Source organism: Podospora anserina, chromosome 1 (assembly GCF_000226545.1).
Source record: "Podospora anserina S mat+ genomic DNA chromosome 1, supercontig 1".
NCBI classification, from domain to species: domain Eukaryota; kingdom Fungi; phylum Ascomycota; class Sordariomycetes; order Sordariales; family Podosporaceae; genus Podospora; species Podospora anserina.
The window spans coordinates 1,029,554-1,051,604 of NW_001914859.1; the positions used below are offsets into that span (position 1 = coordinate 1,029,554).

The window sequence follows — 22,051 nt, forward strand, 5'->3', positions numbered from 1 at the left end:
TTACCCCTGGGCGTCAACAAAGACGTCATCTTGTGAGTCTTCTGTGTCGGCTCGCTTGGGATTCGCAGGCAAGGCCTTCTTCATGTCGTCGTGGAAGTCAATTAGCGGCCCGGCCTTAGCCTTGTCGCCTGTTGCAGCCAACATTGTCTGAATCTCTGCTGTACTGCGATGGTTGGGGTCCAAGGGAGGCTTCTCCCCTTGAATTTGTTCCAATGAAACACTGCTTGCTTTCGTGGACATAGAATCTTCCGAAATCTTGGTTGGTAGGGTCGGGGTCAGGGCCGGTGCTCTGCTGTCATCGGCTGATGGTCCGTCATTGTTGAGATTGATGAGATTGCTGTCATTGCTGTGGGCTGTCTGAGGGCGTGACTCAGAAAATGATGCTCTTGGTGGTATCACGATCCTTTTCTCACATTTTTGGCCTGGGATGATTGGATAGATGGCCATGATCTGGGCCGCCTGCTTCTCTGGTGTCTTTCCGTCTCTGTACACAGTTGTTAGCTTGTGCCCTCAAATTGACCGACGATGGCGTCAAACATTTGAGCATTGATAATCCACTCGAGATCTTCCTCGCCTTCCTCGGATCCGCCAGGACCGCCTCTAACTCTCCTAAACAGTCTGGGGTGCCATTCGACACCCTCATTTGCTCTCAAAGCAGCCTCTTCGCGCTGGGTCTCCTCGATTTTCGTCTTTTCGTCGGTTGCCAGCTCATGGTTACGTTCTTTGACTGCTTGGGCAGTCTTAGCCCACAGCCTTTGAGATTCTCGTTCTTCTTGTTCCTCAAGCGGTCGGCTCAGAGGGGGACTATGCTTTGACTTCGTGGCGTTGAAGAACATCTCCTTGTGGCCAGTCTGTAGGGTTTTAGCATTGTGCATCATAGCGGCGCTCAAAATCACGTACCTTGACGTTTCTGAGAAACATCTCTTCGCTCCACAGTCCTGAAAGCTCATAGAGCACCTCGCCCGTTTCCTCATTTTTCACCGTTCCACCAATGGCATTATACGTGCCGCTGACCCAGCCCTTGGTCTTGAACTCAATGTCGGCAACAAGGCCGGTCTCTGGACATCTCACATAACTGTGATCTCCCAGCTCATATTTCATTTTACCAAAGAGAATACCTCTTGCGTACATGTTCGGCTGGGTGAGGATGCTAAATAGTCGAATTGTGTAAGTGCATTGTGCGAAGCTGCAGCAGTGCCGGAACATAGGGTGCATATGCTTACTATCTTTCTCCCTTGGTAGGATCCTTGCCGCGATTTTGGAGGGTCAAGATGGCAATGCCTTCCATCATGCTAGCGGCGGAGTTACCCAGGAATTTGCTCCTGGGTTTTAGCGTCCCATCCACCCGAATGTGGTGACCAGGTACCATATAAAAGTAGCTCGACTTTGGAGGATGGTGAGAGGTTTGCTCAGAAATGTAGTACGCTCTGGTGTTGTCGGGGAAGTCCCAGTAGCACGAGAAAATCTCGCCCAGAATGGGATTCAAAGGCTTCTTGACACCACTAAACAGGCGGGTTAGTAAACAGGCATGACTGGTTAGATATCAAAGGGACTCACGGAGGGCGAATGTGCCAGCCGCTCAGGTAGAATTTGACAACGCCTAAAAATCTTTCGACCGGATCTTCAATCTGAGGAATCGGCAGCAGCATTTCGGGATGGCACATAAAGCTATAGCGGTTGTCAGCTTCAGTCCTCCTCTCTGTTCCTTTGAGTAGCGGAGGCAGGCGTACTTTGTGATCCTTTCCAGCATGGAACGGGGCTCCAAGATGAAGGTAGGCAGAACGACTCTACTCAGATCGGCACCAGGTCTCAACTGGGATATGATGTGGGAAAGGACTGGATACCGGTGTCAGTAGGCGTATATGACCGGATAGCCCTGGAGTGGGTGACAGACCGTTGCCCTGATCGGGCTCGACTACGAGGGTATCATCTTCGATAGGGTCTGATCCGTCGACAGAGGATCCTCGGCTGCCTACGAAGAAGCGGCATGTTAGCAACAAATATGGTCATATATGATCCCGGATGTCCAGTCTCTTGCCTCCCTTGGTGATGCTGTCGGTGCGCCGGTGATGAACTTCAACTGGCTCGCCGTCTACATGATGCATCTGCTCAAAATAGGCTCTTGACAAAGTGGAATCGCATGCGACTCACTAGCATTAGAGGTTGCCCTTCGGCGCCCGGAGACGAGTCCCATGACCATAGTTTCAGACTTCTGTTTCCTTTCGACTTCACCACTACTCGCGGCCTTTTCGGCAGAAAAATGTTGAGGAAAATAAAGAAAAGTGGAGATTTGGAGGGTAGGATGCACGATGGAGGGTCGGAAGAGTTGTGAGTATCTTGTACTCGGCACGGTATTGCTGCGCTATGGTGTTGCGAAGCCAGGAGAAGGTCGAATTCTGGTGCCTAGAGGCTTCGCAAGAGGAAACAGAAAAAATTACGTCGTTGATCTCTTCACAGGCAACACCAGGCTCCGGATGACGAGCGGGATTCGCAGCTGCCAGAACGGCCGGGGCGGGGCAGGGAGCTGGGTGGAGGGTCTGGACCAGGGGAGCAATGACGTGGGGTCCTTGTCAACAGGCGCCTTTTACATCATTTGTTGGGCAACAGATTTGATGGACATCAAAGACACTCAGTACATCAAGCGCGGTGAGAGGCCGGCAACGCCTAGACGACACCTCATGCGCCCCAAGACCACGAGGCCTTTCCAAAGAGGGCAGCTGGAAAGATGATTCCGAATATGTGCCCTCTTTTACACCATAAAGCATCTGCAAGTGCTCTTCTAAATGTCTTGGATCGAAGACTTTGGAAGAGATTCTTCTTCCATGCCATGCTACCCACGTGGTGGGGGTGAGGGACGGAAGAGGGGTTCAGTCCGACCCCGCAGGAAGTCGCTGTTCTTTGTGCCGCCACCGTCATGACAGCTGTAGCGGCGGCATTCGAACACATGCGCCGGCGTACCCGTCAACGGGAACGATCAAGATCGGTGATGGCGGAGTTGAAGTGGATTCTTATCGGTCTACGGTGCACCCATGATCCGGCAAGGTCGACCCGGGGACTACAACTAGTTACCGCAGCTCATGGTATCGTGCAACCCTAACCCTCACGATACTGGCCCAGGCTTGAATTCATATCTTTGTGCATGTCTCATCGAAAGACGAAGATGCATATATATACTGTAACCAGGGTATCTATTCGTGTAGCGCCAGCACTTACATATATAGCAGGCATAACATCTGAGGGTACGTGTTTTTAGATCATTCTTCCTGCCATGGTCGTCAACTATCTCGATTCCTCGCTCAATCTCACCAGTCACAACAGATGTGTAGGGCTCAGTCTGGAAACCGATGTCACTGAGGTTATAGATGGAAGCATCGACTGACATGAATCACAGCACCGGTTGAGGTTGCACAACACATAGGAATTCCAGATACCGCCTTGGTCCAGACTCGCCCAACTGCCTAGGCGGCCGAATGGTGGTCTGGGGACCTGAAGCCCATGCCTGTGGGCTAGTGCAAAACTTCAGATGGTTCCTCACCATGTTGAAAATGAAGGGATCATTGATAATTACTGCATCAGCCGAGCAGGTCGAGACATGATTTTCAAGCAGGAGATAAACCAGTTCTTTCTAGACATCAATATCATCACAGGTTAGGTAGTACAGGTACGCCCTGCCCCTTCCTTACCTTGATTACGGATGATGAACCCTTCTTTTGACGTTGAATTCCTGGAGCCGCAGATCGACATGGATAGACGGCCCCCAGTGCCGTTTCAGGCGTGGGCACGCTAAAAGCCATCGATACCGCTGCTTGGCCGTCTTGCAGCATGCCCGGTCCAGGTTCCGGGCAGGGCAGGGCAGTACGACACCAGCACACAAAACCCCCAAAATATCATCTCGTGAAGATCAAGTTCAGCTGCACGCTTAATGCACCGTTACATCAGGGCCTTAGTATACGATTCCACGCTGCCTTCGTATTGATGAAGTCTTTTATCAAGGGAACCCAGCCAACCAGGTGCTTGCTTGGCCGACGAAACAGCCAATGGATGCCCAAGTCACGAACGTGGAGACTGGAGGGGACTACTGCAGCGGGAAGATGGGCCCGTTCTCGACCCTGAAACATTGAGCCATCTCCAGCCAGCTTCACCTCGAGATCTTCAGCAGACAGAAATGGGGGTGGACCGGCCAGGACATAACAAGACAAAGACATGGAAAAAAGAGTGTGACGAGAGGGTAAGCTTCCCTCCCTTCTGCAATTGCTTGCCTGCTTCGTTGGCCAGCTCGCAAAGGAGTAGTAACACACGAGTCCGGACTTTTGAGGCGCGGGCATTGGATTTCCATTCTCTCAAGACGCAGTTCAGGTGCATCCACTGCTGAGCGGCTGTCTCCCAGTTTAGGAAGTAATTCCCTTGCATCACTGGCGGTATGGTACCTCGCTGGACAGCCCTGGTGCCCCGCATTACCCGCTAACATCAACCCTCGCAGCAGCAAGGTTTCCCGCACGTCCAGTTCATCCCAGGCCCGCACCACACACCACGGGTCCACGAACCACCACAACTTTGTCTCATTTTTCCCATTGAACATAAAACTTGTCCTCTCTCACACCATTCTCCTCGAACCCGGCTGCCCGATCCGTCACCTCTGGGCTCGATCGAGCCACATGCCCACCCACGAAGCCCATACGAAAGGGTCCAGTCGGCAGCTCCACAATACATTGTTGGGCTGCCAGAGCATCGACGACGAGCACATGCCCGCCTTCCGTTCCGGTCGTGGAAGCCAGCTTGCCAGTACGACCGGCAATTTCCTGCCCACACGCAGCAGCAACAACGACTGGACAACGTGAACGAGTACAAGCTCAATGATGGAGAACGAACCCCCCGCCATTTCTGTGCAGGATGATGGCAAGGGATCAAAAAGGGGTCGAATTATGGGGAAGCTCTTTGGACGCGACCGAGATCGAGACCGAAAGGGGTCACAGGGTGCCGCTGATTCTCGTGACCTAAACGACTTCTTCCATGGTCCTGGCGACACATTACAAGTCACCCATGCGGCACCTCCCATGCTCGCGAAACTCGACACCAAGAGCATTTCGCGATACACCAATGCGCTTCAGGTTCAGGGGACCGGAAGCAACAACTCGCAACAATCCCTTTCCATACGATCCCAAAATGGTAGTCCCAAGAAAAGCAAATCTAACAGAAGGGGATTGGTTCTTAGATTTGCAGAAACACCCCCTGAGGTTATGGGCGAGGGTGGTGACATCTGCGAAGTACCAACCATCGAGATCTCGAAACGTCGCAGAGCAAGGCCGCCACCTTCTCCGATTCCTCCTCGTCATACCGATCTCGGTAACAGTCCAAGATTGCCGATCCGAGAAGCTCAACCAAGCCCGGGGACGTTTGACCCAGCACCTCTCCGACGCACCCAGACAGGTTTCTCCACGACCTCGGATTCCCCCGACTCAGATATGTCTGCTTCGAGAAACCCATCCGCTCGGCTCCTGGCAAATCCCATGGTGGATCATGACGAGAGGCGGAGGTCATTCATAGAAATTCAGCAGGCTGAAATGCGGGAAGCCGAAGGACAGGCGTTTGTCAAGGCGGTTAGAGCTGCTTCTGGTGACAAGTCCAAGTGGGACGAAGCAGAGGCTGCACCACCTACACCACCAGAGCCAGAGCCCGGATCGGCCATGACTGCGTCACCAGAGCCCATTCAAACACCCCGATTCCCACCACAGCCGTCGCCAAACCCTCCAACCTCAGCACCACCGCCAATTCCAGCCAAAAGACAACGACCTCATCCATCTCCTATTCCGCCACCACCGCCAGAGCATGCCCCACCGCCATACACACCGTCAATGCCACAAACAAACTCGCCAGAGAGACTAAAACATGCAGCAAGACAACATGCGCATAGTCCTGTGTCCGCAGTCTCGGCAATCTCAGCAGCCTCGAGCTTCCATCATCCATTTGCAGCGAGGCAAGGAAGCAAATTGGGAGATCACGCGTTGCCAGTCACTCCTCTAATGGGGGGCTCTAGCTTCCAAGATGTTGTGTCAGCAGCAGCCGACGATGCCATGAACACGTTTGTGGAGCGCACTCGTCACCTCTTTGAACTGTTCCGGTTACACGCAGAAAGTGTACGGCCATTGCTCGCCTGTACGCCGAATGAACTCGCCAGGGCGTCTCTTTGGTGGTTTTTGACTGGTAGAATGGCCCTTGAGAATGCCATTCGAGACCGACCCTCGACCCCGGAATCTCAGATGAAGAATGAAATCTGTAAACAACAGGCTTATACCGACTTGGCGAAGGGATACTGGCTGTTGGAGGAAATCATGCCTGAGATTGTCAACAGCGGGCGTAGTCCAGTTGACAGGGAAGCGGAGGACGTGCGTGCCACTCTTGCGTCGAGCCTTCGGAAGCTGTCGGTGTCAATGAAGCGAAATGGTTTCCTGCCGCCAGAAGAGCCCTTTCTACCACAAACCCTCGATCGAACCATTTGGTTGGAATATCCTCAGTTGCCAGGCGATCTCAAGTCCATGCTTTGGGGGTCATCCAGCTTGGCTCTCTCACAAAATCAGCTGGCCAGCTCTGGCATGAGCATCCTTGAAACGCTACCACTGGGCGACTCTCCCTCTGCATTCTGCTTTGGCCGGTTCCAAGTCAGTCTCTTCTTGATGGAGAAAGGACGAGAAGCGCAGCGCATTCATCTGCCATGTTTCATATCGATTGTCAGACCCCAATCGCAGCCTGATATTCTGTTTGTGGCCGCAAGCCAGAATGGAGCTGTTCAGCTACGGATCTCTGGCAACAAGAGCACCGGACCGGTATGGGAAGATGTTCGTTGGCGTTCAGACAGCTGCACTTTGGAAGTCGCCATGCCACGAGGCTTTATTGTTATGATACAGTGCTCTCAACCAGCCTTCCAGACCCTGCGAAGCATGTACGAGTTCAGTAACAAAGTACATTCCACCCTGTACCCGAAGCAAGACGAAGCTTGCGTCTTCAGATCAACCCTCCGGTCTTTTCAGTACTTCGATAACGACCCGCAGGCCAGACAGTTTCCGAAAGAGCCGGCTCCAAACTGCGAGATTGCCATGTTTGAGAGGTTGCATAAAGAAGGCGCGGCAACCGGTCCTCGCACATATCACAGAGGTTTCCGGATAGCAGTCATCACAGGTCCAAGGACGAAGACTCTCAGTGGCGTCAACCAGCTGTACAGCCCTGAGGCACCTATTCGGTTTGGATTCTTACGCAGCGACAACAACGAGCCCTCGCTTTCCCTGCGTTTCGAGAATGGTCGTCTTAAAGGGAGCATGGTCATGTCTTTTGCTGACGAAAAGGAAAGAGTCCGGATGCACACACTACTCATTGGGACTGCACTGCATCGGGAGGAGTCGATATTCTGCGAGTCTCCGCTGAAGGGAGCTTGGATCTCGGAGAGGTTTGGCGATTCTCAAGATGGAGGACTAACGGCACTTTCCAACCTCAACTGGAACAAAGTCAGGGTCATCAACCAGGACACAGACGGTGACCGGGCTGCGCACTGTGTGTTGTCTGATAAGCTGCGGGTCATCTTTGAGTTCAAGGACGGAACGATGACTGATCGGATTAACGTCGCGCCAGGGGAGCTTAAGATGCGCCTTGACGTACAGAATCCGAGCTGTATGATGGTCTTCCGTCAACCGCAGGCGGACATTACGCTCGCCGTGACAGAGGCGAATGTCTCCTCTGAATCGGCCCAACGGCTGGCCAGGGCTCTGGATACCATCAAGCAAAGGCCAACCATCAGAACCATCATGTTTCCAAAGATGGAAGACCTACACACCTTTGAGATGGCTATCACTGGGTTCAAGGTGCTTTTTGATGGGATTGCGGCAACATTTGCCATCTCGCGCAGACGAATGGTGGTGCCTATCCACAAGAAGTGGGAGGCCAGTGCTACTCGGATCCAGGTGGTGCAGCAAGAAGGAATCACGCAGATTCTTGCCTTCTTTTCGGATTTTTCTCATGGACAATGCATGGGCTTCAGCTTGAAGGGAACAGATGTGTTTGAATCTTTTGGAAAGCAGGGGAAGGCCGGGCTCAAGATTGTGGATGCCAAGTTCCCGCTGCCGAAGGTGCTGCAGGCTGGGATGGATGGAGCGCAGGACGCGGCGGATGCAGCGTTTTTGTGTTTGGACTTACCTGAGCTGCCCGGGGAGCATGATGATATTTCGATCGTGTTTGAGGATGAGGCTGGTAAGTTGATGCTGCCTGGGATTTGACGAACCTGTTCATCTGCTAATATTGTGGCTTTACAGAACGTGATAAACTTGCTGCATGCTTGCCTGCACCAGTCAAGGGTGGCTCTAGGCTGATCCCAAAGATGAAGGGGTCGAAGGAGTAAGTGGAATTCATGATGGTGGGGCGTTCAAAGATCAAAACAAGACGGGGTTCAAGAGGTTGTTCAGCAGGTCACACGAGATATATCCTCTAAATTTAATTAGTTAATGTTGCTAGCACGGATGGACCGACAGGACAGGGCAAGATACATGAGTCTCTTGGTTGGAATGAAAGCAGTATTTTAGGGTGCATTATGGGGGAAACAGAGCAAGACGGTCATCATCATACAGCGCGTTACAGTCATGTGTATGGTAGTATTAAAACATGCAATTCTTTTTGGAACCTTCTTCAGTCGCTCAGTTCCCTTCATCAGTTGCTCAGTTGCCTTTCGCAAGTAACCGCTGCTTGTATATTACATGAAGTGTATGTGTACGCAGGCTTTAACGAGGCCTGCTTGACAAAAAACGAGGGCCCAAGTCAAATACAGTCTAACGCCCCAACTCCGTGAAAAGTTTCATGACTGGTGAGATGATTACTTCTACTCGTAGTCTCTCACAGCCTTCTGACATCGACTTCGCCCCCCCTCAGAGAGCCAGTCTAGTATCTCCTCCTCGTAGGCTCCGGGCTAGGCGATCTGGTCGGGCTCCTGCTTCTCGGCCTCGTCTTCAACCACTTCTTGGTGCTCAACTCCAGCTCCCTCTCCAGCTCCGGGCTGGGATTTTTACGATGAATAAAATTGCAAAACCCGCCCCTCACGCACCCCTCCCCCGAGTTCAACCTGCAGCACGCCTCCCTAAAGTCCGTCACAGGGCTCAGCTCGCAGTAGATGGGGCGGGCGGCGTACCACCGGCTGTTGAGGTCGTCGCAGGCCTTTTGGGCCGAGTCCTCGTACTTGAAGCGGGCGTAGACGTTGCCGATGAGGTGGTCATTATTGTTGTCGCAGACAACGAGCTCCTCGATCTCGCCGTACTTGCACATCTCGCACCAGATGTCCTCGTAGAAGGCGTCGAAGTGGTTCTGGAGCTGGGAGGGGTTCATCCTGTTCTTCGGGTCGAAGGCCGGGTTCTGGTAGAGGTTGGGCATGAGGATTGTCTGCGAGTAGGAGGGCTTGACGTGCTTGCGGGAGCAGCGGTCGCCGTGGCGGCAGGCGCCGATTTTGTAGTAGAAGGAGCAGTTGACTTTGTCTTGTTCGGTGCCGAAGATGGAGGCGAGGAAGTTGGCCATTTTGGCGGGTTGGTTATTTTTCTTGTCGTGATTGTGGTTTTGTAATGGTGGTGAGATCGTTCGAGTGTTTGGTTATAGATTCGCGGGGATGGATGGGCGAGAACCGAATGGGAGGCTGAAAAAGTGTATTGCGATTCGCGACGACACGAAAGTTTGGTGTTTGGCGTTGCAGTCCGGCAGGAAACACAAGGCAGTGGAAAATATCCACTTGTTCAGCCTGGCGCTGCCACATGTGGCGTTAGGTCCCTAATTGGTTTGACTAAGATTCTGGGGGAAACAAGGCTGAAAGTTGTGTGACACGTGTGTGGCTGAAGCTTCTGGAAGCTCTGGCCAAGCTCGGTCAACAGACAGGGTTCCACTCCGATCGATCCCAATCTCCAATCTGGAACTGATTTGGACCCTTGATCCAACCTCTGACAGAGCAATTGTTACAATTCTCTGGCAAGACCATGAGGCATCCGTTCAACCATTTTGTTTGTCTGACGAAAAACCTCAGCTTTTGCGCGACAATTGACTCTCTTTCCGGGCTACACAGGTTGTCCCATGTTCATCGGGCTTGGTCAGTTATGAATTATGGATTCCTCGGCATTCACCACACTCACAGCCACCGAGATCGTGCAGCCATCGTGGGGGGAGCTAGCGGTGGCTAGATATGAAAATTGCCTCGTTTTTAGCCAACCTCCTGTCACCAAACTTCCCCTCAGATGAATCGGCAGCCATGATCAGCAACAGCCAATGATGAGGGCCAATGGCTCCGCAGTCGAGGTAAGACATGCCGCCATCACCGACTATCTTCTGCGAGAGGCAGCACGCACACACAGCACATTCGGCCTATGGCGACCACGAGTTACCCGAATGGCGGTGTCTGAGGGAGCTTCTTGATACACAGCACACAGCACCCCAGACCTTTTTGAACAACTGTATTACCATTGACAACAACAAACCCCTTTTTGGAGTCTCTGTGCTGGCTTCCGAGATGCAGAAAGGGGCTTCGCTTGCGCAGTGTTGGTCCACATGTTTACCACCTGGCACGTGTGTCGGTTGATAAATTGCGATGGGGAGGCAGGGGAGCCGACATTGCGCTGCGACGGTCAAGGAATGACGAGTTATTTCACGGCGCACGAGCCAGCTGGAATCACAAGTGACAGCATCATCGTTGTGGCTGTTCGAGACATTCTCCAACCGCTTCGTCTGCCGACAGGTTCAACGGACTGGGTTCCGGGTATTCGGATCTTGATAGGGAAGAAAAAAAAACATAAAGACGGGAACAGCGGAAGCACGGGCTCGCCGGTGGGATGGCGGCCGGTGTTCTTCCCGCCGGCTCCTGCGTGTGGGTTCGTAGTCGAGAGATTTTCGGCAGGGATCTATACTTTTAGCGCCTACCCGAAGTGACGGGGCGGCCTCAGGGCCAAGGTCGACTTATGATGCAATGTGGTATCAATTATCAAGCTGCAGATTCCAAGAAGACCTGTTGTCGTGCGACACAGCAGCTACGGCGACGTACACTGTAGCAGTCCAGAGCACACCGGAACAAGGCACAAGCAAGAAACATTGCCATGACTGTGCCAAGGTGACGCGATAGCAGCTTCGCACTCTCTAGCGCAAGGGCCGACCGATGAACAAGCCACCTCTGCACCCCTCAGCTGGGCTGGGAATCTGGGAAAACCCTCTCAGTGCAGGATTCGTAATTCGGAATTGCGCCAGCCAATTCGCGCTCTCCAAAGCCCACGATAGCTTGCCTTTTGGGACCAGCCAAGACCCAAATTGCACCACCAATCCTCGCCCGGCGTAAGGTCCCTACTGACGTAGCACCCGATCTGTTGCTGATCTCCCCGTCCCAGCTGGCCCATCCTTGCCAAGGCCCCACGCAGCTTTTGGACAGCTCCTCCACTTCCAGTTTGAGAGACCTCCACGCCAGGTTGTGGCTTCGCTGTGCTGCTGTTGCTCAATTTCATTTTCCCCTTCCTGTTTCCCCCCCCCCTCCTCTCCTTGAGCAACTCTCTAAAGCCTCTTATCCGGTGGTTCGTAGACCCAACTTCTGCGATTCCAGCCACATCTTTTTTCTTTTCTTCGAGTCTTGTTCTTGGATATCCATTACCTTAGTAGCCTTCTTCCACACACTAGCATTTGCGAGCTTCCAGGTCGCTTGTGCCGCAATCCGCCGCCCACTGACGGAGCTCCCCCGGTTCTGTCTCTGGCAGCCAACCCGACAACAGACACTCGGAATATCGGCCTAGGCCAACCGACATTGCCTCTTCCCCGCCATTGAACCAATTGACCAACGCAAGCGTGGCTGCTGAAGCAGCGTGTACACAGAGACGACCATGGCGACTGCGGTTGCTGCCGCGGAGCTTAAGCAGCAGGGAGCTATCGAGGCTGCTCAGGATCCAGACAGCAAGGTCACCGCTGATGACGCCCAACAAAAGATTGTCGAGGAAAGTCGACGAGCTGGCGTGACGGCCTTCACATTCAACCCTGACGCCAGCCCGGAGGAGAAGAAGGCGCAAGCTCAAGCTGTACGTGTTATTCTTGGCAACGAGTGTATCCCCCCAAAGCTAACCACAAAGTTATACAACAGGCTATACCAGAAGGTTTCCACCGAAACCCAGGTGGTGTCGCCATCGCATCGGATCTTGATACTGATAGCAAGTCTGTCATCGACCTTCCCACACCGTCCAAGGCTGGCGCACTCGAGGTGGTCAAGGCCGAAAATGGCAAGGTCATTGTCGGTGGTCATGTTGAGGAGGACGAAGACAACTGGTGGGAGAAGACCGGTTGGGAACCCAGGTTTGGGTGGCCGGCTGAGTCGAGTCTCGAGGGTGAGAGCATGCTCGACCATCAGACATTACTAGAGACTCAGATTCCCGAGAAGTTCTTTGGAGGTATGGAACCCCCTTTACTGCCCTATGCCGGGCCAAATTTGCTGACACTTGTGTGGTATAGACTGGTATCACAACGCCGCTGTCATTGCTTTTGCCTGCTTGTCCTCGTGGCTGGTGGCTGTTCTTGGTGGTGGTCTCGCCTGGGTATTCATCATTGGCGCAGCTTGCTCAACTTATTACCGCACCTCTCTGCGCCGCGTGCGCCGGAATTTCAGGGACGACATCACTCGTGAACTTGCGCTCAAGAAGCTCGAAACCGATAACGAATCTGTCGAATGGATTAACTCTTTCTTGGTCAAGTTCTGGCCCATCTACCAGCCAGTCCTTGCGCAGACCGTTATCAGTTCTGTCGATCAAGTTCTCAGCAATGCGACCCCTGCCTTTTTGGACAGCTTGAAGCTCAAGACTTTTACCTTGGGTTCGAAGCCGCCGAGAATGGAACATGTGAAGACGTACCCCAAGGCCGAGGATGATATTATCATTATGGACTGGATGTTCAGCTTCACCCCCAACGATACCGCCGATATGACTTCCCGCCAGCTCAAGAACAAGGTGAACCCCAAGGTTGTGCTTGAGATCAGAATCGGAAAGGCCATGGTCAGCAAGGGTTTGGATGTTATTGTCGAGGACATGGCTTTCAGCGGTTTGATGCGTCTCAAGATCAAGCTGCAGATCCCTTTTCCCCACGTCGAGAAGATTGAGATGTCTTTCCTGGAGAGGCCGACCATCGATTACGTCTGCAAGCCTCTTGGTGGTGAGACGTTTGGTTTCGACATCAACTTCATTCCCGGTTTGGAGACCTTCATTATGGAGCAGATCCACGGCACTCTCGCCCCGATGATGTATGCGCCCAATGTTTTCCCCATCGAAGTCGCCAAGATGCTCGCCGGTACTCCTGTCGATCAGGCCATCGGTGTTCTCGCTGTTACTCTTCACGGTGCTCAAGGCCTCAAGAACACCGACAAGTTTGCCGGTACCCCTGATCCCTATGTTCAGCTCTCTTTGAACAGGAGACAGGTGCTCGCCCAGACCAAGGTTATCAAGGAGAACGCCAGCCCCCGCTGGAACGAGACTCACTACATCATTATCACTTCTTTTAATGACTCGCTCGATTTTGACATCTTTGATTTCAACGATTTCCGCAAGGACAAGAGGATTGCCCAGGTTTCTTTCCCTCTCGAGAACGTCGAGGAGGTTTGGGAGCACGAGAACGAAAGATTGGAACTCACCAACGATGGCAAGGCAAGAGGGGTTTTGTTTTCCGATATCCGGTTCTTCCCTGTCTTGGAGCCTAAGAAGCTCGAGGACGGTAGCCTGGAGCCGGCTCCCGAGTCTAACCAGGGTATCTTGCGCTTCACGGTTGAGCAGGCCAAGGAACTTGATGGTGGCAAGAGCATGATCGGCCAACTCAACCCCTACGCGACTCTCACATTGAATGGAAAGGCGGTCCACTCTACCAAGAAGCTGAAGCGCACCAACAACCCTGTTTGGGGCGAAAATGGCTCCAAGGAATTCCTCATCACCGACAAAGCGCATGCCAAGCTTGGTGTTGTTATCAAGGATGACCGTGACATTGCCGGAGATCAGACTGTTGGAAACTACCAGATCAAGCTGGAAGACATGCTCGAACTGATGGCAAAGGGACAGGATTGGTACAATCTTGCTGGTACAAAGACTGGCCGTGTCAAGATGCAGGCTCAATGGAGGCCGGTGGCCATCTCGGGTATTGCGACTGGCAGTGGCGGCTACGTAACACCCATTGGTGTTTTGCGCCTTCACTTCAAGCATGCCAGGAACCTTCGTAATGTCGAGGCTCTTGGCAAGTCTGACCCGTACGTGCGCGTCGTCATGTCGGGCATTGAGAAGGCCCGTACTGTCACGTTCAAGAACAACCTCAATCCCGACTTCGACGAGGTTCTCTACATCCCCGTACACTCGGCGAGAGAGCGCCTCCAGCTTGAGGTCATGGACTCTGAGAACGTGGGCAAAGACCGCAGCCTTGGTCTGACGGAGATCTCCTCCGGTGACTACATGGTTCAGGGTGAGCTTGGCGAGTGGCTTGTTCACGACGAGAAGAAGGAGCACGAGGATGGCCTGCGTATCCACAACAAGGGCACACCCAAGGGCACCCTCACTTACACTGTCGCCTTCTATCCTACTCTCAACATTGCCGATCCCGAGGAAGAGGCCGAGAAGGAGAAGAAGAGGCTTGAGGAGGAAAAGGAAGCAGCAGATGAGGAGAAGGAAGAAGGAAAGGAATCCGATGCCTCGTCTGGCTTGGATGTTCCTCGCTCTACCGAGGCCGGCAAGTTCTCGGCTGACCTTAAGGAGCCAGCGACGCCTCTCACGCCCAAGACCCCCGGTACTCCCCTCTCGGCGACATTCTCCTCCCGGAGATCGCATGAGAACAGAGAGCCGCCCAAGGTCTACCTTACACCCCAGGAGCTGCTCAAGAAGGAGTCTGGTCTTATCATATTCAAGCTCATGGAGGCCGATTTGCCCAAGAGTCAGACCCGCATCGAGGTCTTTGTAGACGACATGGCCTTCCCTTCGTATACCTCTTCGGTTGCCAAGAAGTCAAAGACGACTTTTGACGAGATTGGCGACTGCTTCATTCGTGAACTGGAGTTCTCCAAGTTGACCATCAAGGTGTCGGAGAAGACGGACAGCAAGGAGGGCAAAAAGGAACGAGTCCTGGCCCGTCTTACCGGAAATACTCTTGATACGCTCAAGCAATGCTTGGTAAGTGCTTTTGCTACAGTCAGTCGTGATTAGACTTTCAGCTAACAGCCTCAGAACAACCCAACGGTGCTCAAGCTGAAGGATGATGATGGAAACGTGTATTCCATCCAGGTCAGCCTCAAGTATGTGCCAGTGCAGATGACACTCGACCCCAGCGAGAGCATCAATAACATGGGTAATCTCCGGGTCGATGTGTTGGACGCCCAGAACCTGCCATCTGCCGACTCGAACGGCAAGAGCGACCCTTATTGCAAGTTTGAGCTCAACGGCGTGGAAGTGTTCAAGACCAAGACGGTCAAGAAGACGCTCAATCCCGAGTGGAAGGAGTTCTTCACGATTCCAATCCCCTCGAGAACGGCGGCCAAGTTCAAGGCGACTGTTTGGGATTGGGATTTCGCTGACAAGCCTGACTTCCTCGGCGCTGCTGACATTAACCTTGAGCAGCTCGAGCCATTCAGGGGCCAGCAGTTCACTTACACTCTGGACGGAAAGTCGGGCACCCTGCGGCTCCGTCTGCTCTTCACGCCAGACTACGTCACCAGGACAAGACAGGGCACTTCCACCCTCACTGGTACCTTCTCGGTGCCAGGCAGAATCGTTACTGGTGTGGCTGGCGTGCCTCTCAAGGGTGGTGCCGCTGTGGGCCATGGTGTTGCCAAGGGTGCCTCTTTCTTGAAGCGCGGGTTCCGCAGTGCTACGGGCAGAAGGGATGATGATGATGAAGAGTCTGTCAGCTCGGCCGACATTCCCATCATCACTACCAATGGCCCCGACTCAGGGCCCGGCGGCGGACTGAAGAGATCAGGCGGTCTTTCATTCCCCGAGGCTATCCCAGAGGCACCACCAAGCCCTCCTGGTGACAAGACTGCCGGGCTTGCCAACGGCGCGGGCGGTCTCACCCTTCATCACACAAGAACCAGGAGTGTGGGTGCCTCTTCGGTGCACAGTGCCATTTACCCTGGAGCGTCTTCTGGCACTGCCACCTTCAATGTCGTTTCCGCCACCGGCTTCCCTCCGTCGGCAGATGTATACGTCATCATCACGCAGACCAAGGACGGCAAGACCAAGCAGGTCGGCAAAACCAAGCATCGCAAGTCGTCTAGTGGCACGATCAAGTTCGATGAGACGTTCAAGATCCAGTGCACTCCAGACGCTCAGTTCAAGGTAGAGGCCAAGGAGCACCACACCTTCGGTAGCGACGACCCGCTTGGCGAGACTCTCTACTTTGTGGATGAGACCAACTCTGGTCAGGAGAAGCAGCTGTCGATTGGTTCTGGGTCTGTCTGGATCAGGAGCTCATTCGTTCCGACTGAGGAGAAGGGTCTGCCAGACAGCCCCAAGTCTACGTCGGGGATCAGGAGGAGTTTTCTGAGCAAAAAGGACCTGAAGGTGCCGGGCTCTTCGGGGTCATGACTAGATGGCAGTCGCAGTGTTCGTCGCAAGTTTTCATGGGGAAGGAGTAAGAAGGACAAGGGCAAGGGCAAAGGGTAATTGATTAGGTTTTTTTTTTGGGGGATGGAAATGGCATTCACATGGAGTCTGAGGCGAGAAGGGAGGAGGGTTGGGGTTAATAACTGGTAGTCCTGGATTGAGGGTTTATTTTTGTTTCTACTGTTTATTGTTTGTGTCATGGTCGTGGCAATGTTGCTATTAATTGCGTGATTGATGGTGGTAGTGGTGGTTTTTATGATACCTGTTTTTGCTACTGGTAGTTTTATCGGTGCTGTTGAAATGAAAAGTACTTTTATGAATATTGGAGGATATGTGATATTAAATAGATGGAGACCTGCCCCCTTTTTCTTTTGTGATGTTCTGGAAGAATGTCTTGGCAGGGGTAGTTCTTTTTTTGCGCTGCCGGCCGGGGAATTAATGGGGTGAACCCGACTAAGATTTGACAGGTGTTGAATTGGCCAATTCCGTTTCTTGGAGTGGGTGGGGTCTGTGCGTCAGTGGTTCAGGCAGGTCACGGAAGCTGGGGTGCGCGCGCCAGACATTCGTGGGGAACAATACAACTCGACAATTTGCTCTTGTTCACTCTTTTTTGTTTTTTCCTTTCGTCAATTTAGCGAACGACAAACTGTTCAGATTGAAGTGACGAGTAGAACAAACAAACAAACAAACCAGCGATGTCTTGACACGACGACGAGGAACAAGATACCACTACGTACAAACTGTCCGCAGGCAGTAACGAAAGCAACGACCTGATCAAGAGCGAGCGAGACGAAGTCGGTATTAGTCGACACTACAACCACCACCGCGACGACGACGACCACGACAACGACGACAATTCTGGTTTTTCTTTTTTTTTTTTTTAAAAAAAAAAAAAAAAAAAAAACCTCCGAGCCCCATAAATTACATCCATCACGATACTAAAGAAGAAGGGGAATCCACCGCCCATCATGGACCAAGCCGACATCCCCGCGCTCCTCTCCCGCCTCGCCTCGGACGAGGACGCCGCCCGCAAAATGGCCGTCTTCAAGCTCCAATCCAGCATCAACGACCCGGCCTTTGCCGACGTGTTTATATCCTCTGGTGGTCTGGTCATCCTCCGCCGACTGATCATGACAACGGGGGGCAACACCCTCGCTTACTCCCTCCAGTCTCTCTCCCGCCTGTTGGAGGTAGACATGGGCTGGGATATATTCGAGGGTGCCGGGGCGGGGGAGCTGGTGGAGAGGGTTGTGGAATTGGTGGTGACGAACCCGTTGGTGAATATCCTGCGAGGGGCGATGAGTATACTGGTAGGAGTGGTGGGGCATCAACCTGGACAGGGGCAAAAAGGGGGGGTTGTGCCGGGGACGTTTGGGTTCCGGGCGTTGAAGCCGGCCGTGGCGGTTTATCCACAGTTTTTCGAGCTGGTGATTCAGCAGTTGCACAGTGCGGATCACGCGCTTTGTGCGAATGCTTTGGGGTTGATTAATGCGCTTGTTAGGGATGCGGTGGTTAATGATGTTGCTAGTGGGACGGTGGCTACCGGGGGGGCAAAAGGGGGAACGGCGGCGGGAGGAGGGGGAGGGGGGGAGGATTGGAGTAAATTTATCAAGAGGTTGCAGGATTTGGGGTTGATCAAGGCGGTGTATAATTTGTTGCAGAGCTCGAGTTTGCAAGATTTGGCGCACCCGCTGTTGGAGTTTCAGGGGCTGACAAAGGTTTTGCTGAGGAAGTGGAGGGAGGTGAGGGTTGATCTTGAGAGGCCGGAGCACAGGCGGGCGTTGAAGGGGTTGCATTTGGCGAGTGCGCCGGATCGGAGGCATGTTAATGGGGTTGCGGGGGGTGTGGTGGTGCCGATTCCGCCGCAGCAGGAGGAGGGGACGGCGACTACCACTACCACTACGAGAAAGACGAGCAGGAAGCATAACCCGGAGAAGTGGAGGAGGTTGGGGTTTGAGACGGAGAGCCCGGCGGCCGAGTTCGAGACGGCGGGGTTTTTGGGCATGATGGATCTGACGGATTATGTGAGGAAGAACGAGGATGGGTTTCAAAAGTTGTTGCTGGAGCAGTCGACGCACCCGCTGAATGAACGGTGTCCGGTTGCGAGGGCGAGTTTGGCCGTGACGATGATCTTGTATGATCACTTTGAGGTGGACAAGTCTGACTTGGAGGATATCAGGGGTTATCTGGCTCTGAATGATGGGAAGAACAACGACAGGCTGTTCAAGCCGCTGCTGCTTCAGTGGTCGAGGCTTCACACAGCGGGGCTGCATGCTTTCTTTCGTATGTGGAAGGCTACGGGGGCGCAGAGGGAGGACTTTGACAAGGTGGCCGAGCTAGTGAGGATTCTCATTGAGCAAGTTGTTGGCCAGGCTAGCAGAACCAAGGACGTGCTGGAGGTGGAGGATGAATTGCAAGAGTACGATGCTGGTCGGTTGAGGGAGTTGCAGATGGAGCTGTTGGAGCTATCGTTTGAAGACACAATGGGGCACGCATCTCTTCCAGGTCCGCGAGGAGCTCAAACACGAGGCGCTGTCGTTTGTCAAGGAGCAGCGTATCCGGTGTCTGCTGCAGGGCTCGTGGTTTACCAAGCCCATGTCCCGCAACAACAACGCCCACTCGAGAGAAAACAGCTACCAGAAGAGAAGGCTTTATCAACCCTGGCGGTATGCCAAGCTCTCTCACAACCGGCGCTACCTTCACTATGCCGACTTTCCTGAGCGTCTTGCATACGATCCTGGCCTCGAGGCTCTGACGGAAAAGATTGATCTGAGCACCATCAGCTCTGTCGTGTCGAATGTTTCCGCTCCGAACGAAACAGAGCCGGTGGCAGATCCTGATGCTGCAGATAGCCCGGCTGCCAACTCGACTGCCTCCCGTCATGGCGCGCAAGTCCACAAACCCACGACCAAGATTACGATTTACAGCTTCGTGGAGGACATACCCGGCGGCAGCAAGCCAGAGAGCGTCGCGGGGAACAGCACAAGCGCCGTCGCCGCCACCTCGAACGGGGAACCAAAAGAGCAGCCGATCCTGACGCTGTTCCCGCTGAACCACAGTTTGGCGTCGGAGTGGCTGGACGGGTTGCTCATGTTGTTGAATCAGACGCCGATCACGGCCGAGACGAACAAGCTGGTGACGTTGGTGAGCGAGTACGGGTTGAAGATTAGGCTGTTGAATGTGAGGTTGGAGCAGATGTATGCCGGGCCGGTTCCTGGGGCGGGGGTGGTGCCTAGTCGGGAGGGGTTGGATGAGGATTATTTTTATGAGATTTGAGTCTTGGGATTGATTGTGGGGAGGGAGGGAGGTGGTTTGTTGTGTTTTCGTTGGTTTTATATACCCCGGGTTTGTAACAATAACCCCTTTTGTTCTAGTTTTCTAGTTTTTGTTTGATGCTGGGGGGGAGGGGTGGGTATATCGTTTGGTGTGAGATGGTGTATTTGTTTGTCGTAGAGGTGTCATAGCAGGAGGTCTTTGAATCAATGTTTATGTTGTTTGGTGAGGCTTTGTGTGAAGTTTGGCCATGCTGTGTGATGGGTCTGAAAGGTGCCTCTTGTAAAAAAGTGAGTCAAATTCTGTCATGACACCACACTATTCCAAGTATATATCTAGTATTTTTTTTCTTCCCAGGCGACCTGCAACATTGGTCCTCTCATACACTATTCTTCTTCTCCAAGTGTCAAAGTTGTCGGCCTCTAGAAATCAGATCTGACACTTGAATATATATGCTATCTTTCACAAGACAACCGCGTTTTCTGAAAGGTTACATCTACACCCTTCTATGGACTGCTTTTGATCAATCCGGACTAACACCGTTGCGTTTCATGGTTCCAAAACATACTCACGCCATCCCTCTCTCCTTACCAGCAGGCTTGGTGATTGCTGGATTCATTTCTTCCAAGTGTAGCACCCCGGGCTCAACAAAAACACACCAGATTACCACCTAGACCTACCCGGAGCGTATGATTTACCAAGGAGGACACAATCGGGGACCTGGAGAAACTGGGGGGGTTATGGGCGAGACATATGGTGATGTTGTTGTTGAGGAGTTCTGGTCAGAGGATTTCACTGGGGCTGTTGAGGACACGCGATGTTAAATTAACGAGAGACGAGCAGCTCACTCATGAAGGAACTACCACAGTTACCAGTAGTAGGTAGGCGTTACTTCAGTCAGGGCAAGATTGCTGATCCTCACCGTGGCGATGTGGGGTTTTCTCCCAACGGGCAGAGATTTCGACTTTGAAACATGTGAGAATTTTGAACTGCTCTTTGGAGGCGGCCCTGGAGGTCCTACGTAAGTGACGCCACTGGGTAGGCTTCAGCCCAAACGCTTTAGGACCTTCTCACCAGGATCGCGTATGAGAAGTCACCGCTCTACCGCCGTGGCTTTTGAGAGCAAAGGTCGATTCTAATAGGACGCTGAAGATGTCCGCTCCTGTCTGTCGTTAACTTGGTAGTTCCTTGCCATTATCTCGTGCCGAATGCTTGTAAGAATCACAGCCCAAAAATTTCAGCTGTTGCGTTTATACAAAATCTCACTTGCTCGGTCTGTAACCCGCAAACCTGACCTTCCCCTTATCCTTCGATAGCCAACCAGACAGACCGGTACAACCGTGCCACGGCAGTAGTCTTCCGAGGCCAAAACCCAGAGTACCTTTACACCTACTCACGAGGCTAATCGCAGACATCCACGGCACGCTGCCCAGGCAGGCAGAAGACTCGCAGGCTGGTGACAACGAGGTACTGGTCATGGTGAGAACGTGGATCTTGTGACGAAAGCACCCGGGGCGCGACGTATCATGCTCTCGATTTCTTGATATCGGTTCTCCAGATTGATGGAGGATGGAAGCAATGCAGCCGGGGCTATGTGATAAATCATGAGAACAGTTACGCAAATCTAGATTAGCAAGAAACAGTCAAGTCGTGCTCTGCTGTGAATAGGTAGGTGTTGGCCTTTATTGGGTCTACTACTCCTAGCTCTTTTGGTGTAAGCTCATGCTCGCGTGTATGTCTTTCTTCCAATCTTTTCCGATGTACTCATTGACTCAGTCAGCGCCCAGCCTGAAAGAGTTCTCCTACCCAGTCCCGTGGCAGCAAGATGGTGGCCGGTGCCATGATCGTACAGTCAACCAACGTTAAAACACCCGATTCCCAGCATTATACAAACCCACCACCCTCCGCCATCATGATCACTCCCACCCCCAAACTTTATAAACGACCCCCAACACCTCCTCCGCCCAAGTCATAGGAAAATCATGCCCCCCTTTCACCACCTCCCAAACCACATTCCCCCCTTCCAACAACGGCTTCAAATCCTCCTCATACTCCCCCGGATTGACCAACTCGTCCTCCTCCCCCAGTATGATCGCCGTCGTCTTCCCATCATCCCCCCCCCTCAAAGCACAACTCTTAAAAGCCCACTCCTGCCCCCATCAGCCAGCCAATCCTTAAAC

At 53.0% G+C, this 22,051-nt stretch overlaps 5 protein-coding genes across 5 annotated transcripts; 3 read left to right on the top strand and 2 right to left on the bottom strand.

The window, feature by feature from the left end:
• PODANS_1_2870 (uncharacterized protein) lies at nucleotides 1-2,194 on the bottom strand (the record flags this gene model as incomplete). The annotated part of the gene is made up of 8 exons (XM_001912447.1): nucleotides 1-484; nucleotides 538-836; nucleotides 901-1,150; nucleotides 1,224-1,502; nucleotides 1,558-1,668; nucleotides 1,731-1,836; nucleotides 1,895-1,972; nucleotides 2,152-2,194. 8 exons carry the CDS (start codon nucleotides 2,192-2,194, stop codon nucleotides 1-3), a joined length of 1,650 nt encoding a protein of 549 aa, XP_001912482.1.
• Nucleotides 2,195-4,853: 2,659 nt separating this feature from the next.
• Nucleotides 4,854-8,383, top strand: PODANS_1_2880 (uncharacterized protein; the record flags this gene model as incomplete). The annotated part of the gene is made up of 2 exons (XM_001912448.1): nucleotides 4,854-8,235; nucleotides 8,298-8,383. The coding sequence occupies 2 exons, from the start codon at nucleotides 4,854-4,856 to the stop codon at nucleotides 8,381-8,383; spliced, it is 3,468 nt and encodes a 1,155-aa protein (XP_001912483.1).
• A 533-nt stretch (nucleotides 8,384-8,916) lies between these two features.
• On the bottom strand, nucleotides 8,917-9,543 carry PODANS_1_2890 (uncharacterized protein; the record flags this gene model as incomplete). Its single annotated transcript, XM_001912449.1, has 1 exon — nucleotides 8,917-9,543. The coding sequence occupies one exon, from the start codon at nucleotides 9,541-9,543 to the stop codon at nucleotides 8,917-8,919; it is 627 nt and encodes a 208-aa protein (XP_001912484.1).
• A 2,324-nt stretch (nucleotides 9,544-11,867) lies between these two features.
• Nucleotides 11,868-16,580, top strand: PODANS_1_2900 (uncharacterized protein; the record flags this gene model as incomplete). The annotated part of the gene is made up of 4 exons (XM_001912450.1): nucleotides 11,868-12,065; nucleotides 12,119-12,425; nucleotides 12,487-15,167; nucleotides 15,222-16,580. 4 exons carry the CDS (start codon nucleotides 11,868-11,870, stop codon nucleotides 16,578-16,580), a joined length of 4,545 nt encoding a protein of 1,514 aa, XP_001912485.1.
• A 986-nt stretch (nucleotides 16,581-17,566) lies between these two features.
• Nucleotides 17,567-19,874, top strand: PODANS_1_2910 (uncharacterized protein; the record flags this gene model as incomplete). Its single annotated transcript, XM_001912451.1, has 2 exons — nucleotides 17,567-19,264; nucleotides 19,347-19,874. The coding sequence occupies 2 exons, from the start codon at nucleotides 17,567-17,569 to the stop codon at nucleotides 19,872-19,874; spliced, it is 2,226 nt and encodes a 741-aa protein (XP_001912486.1).
• Between the last annotated feature and the right edge of the window lie 2,177 nt (nucleotides 19,875-22,051).